General features: G+C 52.2%; 1 protein-coding gene across 2 annotated transcripts; it reads right to left on the reverse strand.

Annotated features, from left to right (window-relative positions):
• Nucleotides 1-50: 50 nt before the first annotated feature.
• On the reverse strand, nucleotides 51-7,524 carry PCIF1 (PDX1 C-terminal inhibiting factor 1). Of its 2 annotated transcripts, XM_026862385.1 has the most exons (12): nucleotides 7,310-7,524; nucleotides 6,097-6,148; nucleotides 5,715-5,853; nucleotides 5,416-5,540; nucleotides 4,807-4,944; nucleotides 4,263-4,393; nucleotides 3,893-4,047; nucleotides 3,118-3,265; nucleotides 2,826-2,909; nucleotides 1,968-2,067; nucleotides 1,600-1,762; nucleotides 51-422 (listed from the first exon to the last, which is right to left on the reverse strand). In XM_026862385.1, exons 3-12 carry the CDS (start codon nucleotides 5,836-5,838, stop codon nucleotides 121-123), a joined length of 1,470 nt encoding a protein of 489 aa, XP_026718186.1. In that variant the 5' UTR covers nucleotides 5,839-5,853; nucleotides 6,097-6,148; nucleotides 7,310-7,524; the 3' UTR covers nucleotides 51-120. The 2 variants fall into 2 exon arrangements, with proteins under 2 accessions (XP_026718186.1, XP_026718187.1); XM_026862386.1 differs by lacking the exon at nucleotides 7,310-7,524 and having other exon boundaries at nucleotides 6,097-6,648.
• Between the last annotated feature and the right edge of the window lie 506 nt (nucleotides 7,525-8,030).

Raw genomic sequence — 8,030 nt, forward strand, 5'->3', positions numbered from 1 at the left:
CCAGCATGTTGTCCCCCCGGCGAGGGCCCCTCCTGTGCGTGCGGCCCCTCTCGCAGCGCAGCACGACCCCAAGCGCACACCAACGCCTCGGGAGGATTCCCAGCAGAAGCCTGACCCCGACTAAGGTGAAAGGAGCTCGTCCTCCCGGCTGCTACCGCGAGGGCAGGGTCCGACCCCTGGGCCCGGCCCGCGCCCCACGCACAGCCCCTGCTCTGGGCGGGCCGGGCAGCGCCGGCAGTCAGCCCTTACCAGCTTGCTGAAGTAGTTGCGGCTCACTTTCACCATCTCCCCCTTGTACCGCACACACGCCACATTGTTCTCCATGTGCATTTCCACGCTGGGGAGTGGTGGGGAGGGGATGGCCAGTCTCACTGGGTAACAGTACACGAGCCTGTCCTGGACTTCAGGAGCTTCTATCTCAGCTGCGGAGAATAAAGAGAAAAGTGGCTCGTTAGAGTCCCAGGACGTGTGGGACAGATCTTCCTTCCACCTCAAAACATGCTGCGACAGGAACAGGGCTAAAGGGCAGAGTGGTCACCCCTAGCAGCTACCTAGGTTCAGAGCTGATTACCCAAATTCCATCACCCACAGCCAGAGCACGGAGAGGACCCATTTCACAATATTTCTCCATCTCTAAGCCTGCAGACCTGTAAACTACACACAACCATCCCAGCACCGTGAGGCACGTTCCAGACAAGTAAAACACTTTCCTTGCTGCTACTGTTATTATTTCAATTTGCCTCAAACTCATCCAAAGCACAATAAACACTCCCAGGCTGTCAAGTGCAGGAAGCAAAGGAACCTTCCTGCCACCTTCCAGTTCCCCATCACAGACAGCAGCTCAGCCTCGGTGGGAAAAAAGAGCTCAGATGAAAGGTCAGAAGGAATCACGGATTCCATCGTGTGGGAAAACAAGCAGCAAAAACAAGCAGCAGAAGGCAGAGACTGGGATCTGCAGAGGGTCTGAGGAGAGCAAGGACCTAAAAAGGAAAATGACTACAGAAGGGTGGTGATGGAGGAAGCAGGGACCATGGAAGAAGGGAAAGCACTAGAGGCAGAAGTACAGACATAAACTAGGAGGAAAGAACAAGAGAAAAGATCAAGGAACATGAATCCTCTGCCAGGAAAGGAAGGGTGCACAGCGATGTGCTGGGAGGCAGAGGAGTGCAGAACGTGCTCAGAACCCAGGGAATGTGGCAAATATACAGAATACAGGGAGGAGAGAGCGCTTGGCATGAGGAAGGGGATTGTCAGCCATCCCCAGGAATTCATGAAGCAGCAGAGAAGAAAAGCAGGGTCCAGGGAAATGAACTCAGTGCAGCCAGCTCCTAGCAAGCTCCTAAACCCCGAGCAATCACCCATCTGTGGTGTCTGGTGCTACAGCCGGTAACAGTCCCCGACGGAAGACTCCTCGCCACTGCACAGGCACGGTGTGACTGGCACAGCCTGTGCTGGGCTGGCTTCTCCTGCCTGCTGGGTTCAGCCCCGCGGGCTCAGAGCAGCCCTTCCCGCTGGCCGCGCCGTTTGAGCGGGGACAGAGCGCGTTGCCTTTACGCTGCAAGGCTGCAGCCCTACAGCTCTGCAGAGCCGACTGCGTACCCGATATATTGTTCTCTTTGAGTATGGCAAGATGCTTCTCCCGGATCCGCTTGACGTATTCAAGGGATATGTAGTAAATCTTACTGCAGATGCCTTCAACAGAGTCCTTTGCTGCAGCAGACACGTGGGGCCCACATTGTTTGCGTAAGTGCTCCAGGCGGTCCTGCAGAACCAGAGAACCAGAGAGTCCCTTACGCAACCCACCACGGACTCCCCGGAGGTTGCAGAGTCTCTGTGCCGCCGCCACTCCCAGCTGGCAAAGCAAAGCAATCGCAGCCTTCTCCGGAAGGGCCCTTCTCCGGCCCCACACGCCCCCCGTCCTCGCCCAGGCTCCCTGGGCTCAGCCGCACGAGCAGAGGGCCACTGACCATGTAGTCCTCCTTCGAGGCAGAATGGTCCCGTCGCAGCCAGCTGAAGGTGTCCTCCACGTTCCACTTCACCACCTTCCTGCTGTCTGGCGAAGCACTCCTGCAGGGGACAGAGAAACAAAGTGTGACCCATGGCTGCAGGGCAATATCCTCCATCCTCCCCAGAGGATTTCAGGCAGCTGCTGACACCTCCTCAGGGCCCCACCCCGTCTCACCCACCAGGCCGCCTCTGGATAACGCCTCCAGACATTCCCAGGAGCAGGCACTGCCCCACTCTCCAGAACACAGGGTGGCTGCCTGCTGCACACTCTGCTACAGCAGAGGCAGGTAAGCGGTTATCGATCACGGGAACGGCTCGTTTTGATCTTGCCTCTCAGAGACAGCCACCGCTGGGAGCTTGTGACTCAGAAAACTACCCCCTTAGCAAGGGTTTTATTCTCCCCACAAGGCCATCTTCCTCACTTCCATCCCGTGGCAGAACTTGTCAGAAAAATGAGACATGTTACAATAAAGTACCACTCTAAGCTCGCTGCTCTTCAGCAGCAGTGGGTGCCCAAGCACTCTCGTTCCTTTTTCCAGGATGAATGACAGAAGGCCATGACACTCCAAGTCTGTGTTTTACAGATTCTCACTGGTCTCTGCACACAACCAGATTCCCAACATCACATTTTACTGTAACGTTACTATCAAAGACACCTCCAGCACTACTGTTTCCCCTCTGCAGGTTCCTAACCTTGCTCTTCCTCAGTAAGACGATGACCAATGCTGAATTAGGCGGGATGCAGCAGCCCCTTCTAAAAGCCCCTACAACCTTTTTCTCTTTTCTGAACCTGACAGCACTGTAAGAGGAACTCCCACCTGGATTCAATCAGCCGCTTCGCAGCCTCCGCATACTTAAAGAGCAGTCTCTTGGCTTCCTCCCGGAACTTGATTCTGGATAACCTGAGGTAAGTTTAAATGCACGTGTATCAGCTCCACAGCTGCCATGCAGGCCATGCCATGCACGGTCCCGTTCCCAAGCTTTACCTCACCAGCACCCTACCACTCCATCAGCGAAAGGAAACACAAAAGCACAGAAATGCGGCAGCTAAATCACTGGACCAGACCAATACATAAACATCCCAGCAAGGTGCCCTGCCTTGCCCAGTACCTGATGGGAATGTCATTCATGATCTCTCTGAACATGGAAGGAGACACTACTGGCTCGCAGTCACTCGGTAAGAGAGGATCTGTCCCTTTATCAACCACCTTCCTCTCCAACATCCAGCGATTAAAGGACTCCCTTGGGGGGTCAATCCCTGGAGAAGCACAGAAAAAGGGTCTGATCAATACAACAAAGAGATGCCCGGAAGCTGCGACAAGGATCATCACACCCGAGTTCTGCCTAATGAGTTCACAATGAACAGTGTCACAGAGAGTATGACCATCAAGAAAAGACATGACAAGGACAAGGCAGACACAAACCCGACGGAAGAACACCACAGGACTGCAGGACTGGTAAGACACTGTGGTGGTTTAGGCCCTGCCGGGACCAGAGACCACGCTGCCGTTGTCCCTTCCCCACCCTCACCCGGTCAGGGTTGGAAGTGAGGCACAAACCCCGGGGTTGAAATAAGGAAAGATTTAATACAACAGTGTAATAAACAATCTGAACAGCAACAATAGCAATAACAACAACAATAAACAGTAATAACAGTAAACAAGACAAAAGACATCCAGAGAAATAGCGCAGTGAACACAGATAGCCCCCACGCGTGCTTCCCACGACAAAAGCCCCAAAGGAAAGCTTCCCGCGCTGCCGCCGGACCTGAGGTCAGCATGGTATGAATAACCCACCCGGAGACCCCTTCTCCCTGCTGGGGAAACTTAACCCTATCCTAGCTGAACCAGGACAGACACCTAAGGGGAGCCCCACAGGAATTTACCTTCTCGTTGCTGGCAGAGCTCACGATAATGTTGCCGCAGTTTGAGAATGAGCTGGGATCGAAGCAGCTCCACCTCGGGGTGTGGAGAAAGCACTTCAGATGGTGCTCTCTGCTTAATCACTGCATTTGTCTGAATATCCAGGTCCCAATATACTCTACGGCAGAAGCAAATATCATCAGGACAGACAGATCACTGGCTAATTATCAAATACAACTTCCAAAGATGCTTCCTTGGGCTGTTTGCCACCCAGGAAACTGAACTATCAAGACTCTGCAGAGATACAGGGGTGTGCTTCAAAGATGTCTGGAAAACCAAGTGTCTCTAACCTCCCACCGAGAAAAGAACAGAAGACAAATGAAGACAACTCACTCAGTTGGTCGTAAGAGAGCTGCCTGCTGTTTATCTTCAGGTGAAACACACCATGCCTTCAGAACGGAGGTTCCTGGAATACTGGGAGAGCTGGGGACTGCCTGAGCAGCTGGGTTCCCTGGGACGTCCACCTGGCATGTGAAAGATGAATTACTGCCCCACAGAGACACGTGAAGGGGAAGCAGCCCGGTACACCCAACAATCCTGCACCAGTACACCCCTCAGGATACCCCGTGAACTGCACATTTTGCCTGCTGTTGGCATAAATTCACATGGATGTGCAAGCCACCCCGTTTCTCAGTTATGATCTGTTACCTCCCAATTCCCATGTTCCAGCTCAGGCTCTAAGAGAGAAATGACAACTTGGCAGGACCTGAGTCTGCTTCCACTTTTGTACTTTCTGAGTGCCATCTGTCACAGCTTGCTATACTAGAGTGGCCTGACCTTGCACACTTCAAAAAAAAATAGGTCCAAGCTCCAGAGCCCCCAGGTTTTAGTTTGAACAACATCCTTAAGCACATTTGTTTGACAGCACCAGATTCACCTTTGGCTTTTTCACACTGTTGCCGCTCGGTGGAACCTCCTCAGAGAATCTCCTCTTCCTCTGCTTGCTCTCCACAGAGGAATCTATCATCCCACCTTCCAGCGGCATCGGAGCCGCGTTCAGTCCCAGAGGGTCTGACTACAAGTGTCCAAACAACAACAGCAGCACAAGTTAGTCCCTCAGCCGCCACCACAGAGCCCCACACAAAGGCAATAAGCCCTCTTAACCTCCCATTTCACTGTCCCAGGCTCCCACATGGATGGAAATAAGGACACCAATGCTCACACTTGTAAAAAGCTAAAAAAATATCTTCTAGACCTGGATCTGTATGCCTTTTTTTTTTTTTTAAAGACTTGGGTGAGAGAAATGCAATGCAACTCCCTCGAATTGAGCATTCCTCGAGCAGTGCCCTACACCTGGAACAGCACTACCTGAGCATGCACCTGGAGGAACATTTCACCAGAGCCGAGCCAGACGATGGACCTGGCGAGGAGTTCTGAAGGTAAAGACCCTCCCACACGTGCAATGTGAAGTCCACAAGTTCACAGCATCAGTCCCAGTAGAACATCCCAGTACTGCCACAGGCCCTCGAGACGAGTGCTTACTTACAATGACATCGTGCTGGCCCAGAACAGGCATTTCCCACAGAGACTGGTTAGTGAAGCGATTGAAGTAGTAAGGGCGATTCTCCCGCTTGCTCCAGCACTTCTCCCAGCCAGCCTGCACCAGCTCATCTGAGAAGACAGCGAGAGGGTCAGGAGCGGAGCAGTCCCCTGTTACTGCCACAGCACACGCTGGAACACACATCGTTCTGGGCCTCCCTTAGCAGCCTGGCTTCGCCCTCCCTCCCCGGTGCCCCGGGCCCTGCAGAACCACGTGCTGGGCCTTCCCAGAAGCAGAGGCAGTACCTGGCAGGTCCTGTACCAGTCGCATAGGTTTGGGGGAGCTGGGCTGGTTCTGGTTGGAGGTGCCAGGTGAGTGACTCATGAGAGACGCTTCCTCCGCAGGGCTTCCGTGATTCTCATTGGCCATTTCTCAGCAACCACACTAGAAAAAAAGAGACATAAAATCTGTGTTATGGCAAGGAAGAGCCCAGATCCACTTGGCCCACTCAGCTGTAACACTACAAGTTCATTCTGACAGTAAAACGGGGTTTGAACCAGTACACACAAAGCAGCACCTAAGCCCTGAAGAACACCTGTTCTCCTTGACACAGTTAGCTATGAGGAATGCTGAGCTTTAAGTGCTGCCAACCGGGGAGTTCTTAAGGCCAGCATTCAAAATACTCACTTTTTGGCTAGATCTCTCCTAAGAGTGCAGCGTCTGGTCCCAGACATCAGGACTGAGAGCATAAAAAATAAAATACATTCCTCTGTGAACACATACCACCTTCTGCCACGCTAATACCACTGGCCGTATCTGATCTGTTATTTTCAGAGACAGTTTAAACCAACATTTACACACACATAACTGCACGGAATTTAAACAAAAGGCTTTTATTAAAGTATTTCTGCTATATAAAAAAGCCCTAGTGCTTCACCAATACCAACTTCTGTCTTTCAGAGGACCAGAGGCCCTAGCCTGTTCCCTAGTCGGGAACTCCTGAATTATCCTCCTCAGTATGTCCCAGGCCCAGGCTAGCTGCAAGGCGCCAGCCAGGAGGTGTAGCCTTTGGTACTTTTTCATCTGCATAACAATTATGCAAAAGAAGGTCTGTTGAAACAATAAAGCTCCACTTAATCATAATTTAATGTTGCCAGCTGGAGAGAAACAGCCAGGCTCTTCCTCTCTTAGTCACCATTCTTCCCCCGGGGAAGTTTCTGAAACAGCACCGCAGACTGCTCCTCTCTGGCAGCCCTCAATACAGCGGCAATGAACCGGGGGGAAACAAGGCAATGAACCGGGGGGAAACAACCCATTCTAAATAACTGCCGTCTACCTCGGTTACTGGGACTCTATTCAGGCCTTTGGAGACACCCTACACAACACCAGAGTTAGGGCCGCAGTAGCACAATCTTGTGTTTTTTAAAACATCACGGTAGCCCCAGCAGTAGGCTCCCTCATACATCATCGCCCAAGCAGAAACTCTGGTTTGCTTTGCAGGCTAAAGTATTTGGATTTATGCACCTTGGCTCCCCTTCCTGTCCATAAAAATTCTGCTGGCTACTTCAAAAGAGCAGAAAAGTAGGAGCCAACAACGACCAAGAATAAGCAGGTACTATCTAAGCTGTCTACAGTGGTGGTTGTGGAAGCAGCGTGATGCAAGCCAGGGCTGAGGAACTTGACCCTTCATCATCTGGGAAAACGTTTCCCTCCTTCTGGCCAGGGCAAGCAGGGAAAGGTGTGGGACGCTGCAGAGACCTGGAGCTTCGGTCTCTGCTCAGAACCAGGCAGGTAACTGTAACTGAGCCCAAAGGCAAAAGTGTTTGCTACAGTGTCCCAACGCCATCAGGGACCTTTATGGCCTCAGCAGGTGAGCGTTGCGCAATATTTGTTTACTCACACTTCTTCCTGAACTCCAGCCCTGTGAGGGCAGCTCAGCTCCCCACCAGGGCAGCAGCGCAGGCTCCCGTCGCAGGGGAGCTCGCTGGGGCCCGAGGGCCGAGGCAGGAGCCTCACCGGGCAGCGCTGCAGGCAGCAACTTTGGAAGGATGTGTTTAGCCCCTCCTCCTTAAACTAAAAACATATTTGCGCGTGCAGGTGCTGATGTGTCCTGCAGGTTACACAGACAACAGATTATAACGAGCCGGTATACTGACGGGAGCAGACCTCCCGAAGGGAGCCAGGGATGTACTTCAAGAAGTCACAGACAGCGCTGGGTATCGAGCTCTTCCCAGACGGGACAGCACACACCAGCTGCAGCGATTTGCCAGTGTTTTTCACCACTGGTCGCTCGAAAGAGCTGTCAAATAGGGTTCGCTGGTTTTGCCTTCTCCCATTTATGGACGAACTAGAACAGTGGAAGCAGACAAGCAGCTTTATCACTTGATCAGTGTTGACGAGTATTAAATCCAAGCACCCTCAAGGTCTGGGAGAAGGAAAAAAGCAAACTAACAGGAATCCTGACAGAAACTCTACTTTTATGTAACTAGTATTGGGATTTAGACAGTGAAAGGGATCCAGAGTAAGCATTTTTATGGTGATTATGGTATTGTTTTTATACACCACGGCAATGCATACAGTTCTTCACAGACACAGTAGAACGCTGTCCCTGCCCAGAGAGC

Source organism: Athene cunicularia (assembly GCF_003259725.1).
Source record: "Athene cunicularia isolate RWA chromosome 20 unlocalized genomic scaffold, athCun1 chr20_part2, whole genome shotgun sequence".
NCBI classification, from domain to species: domain Eukaryota; kingdom Metazoa; phylum Chordata; class Aves; order Strigiformes; family Strigidae; genus Athene; species Athene cunicularia.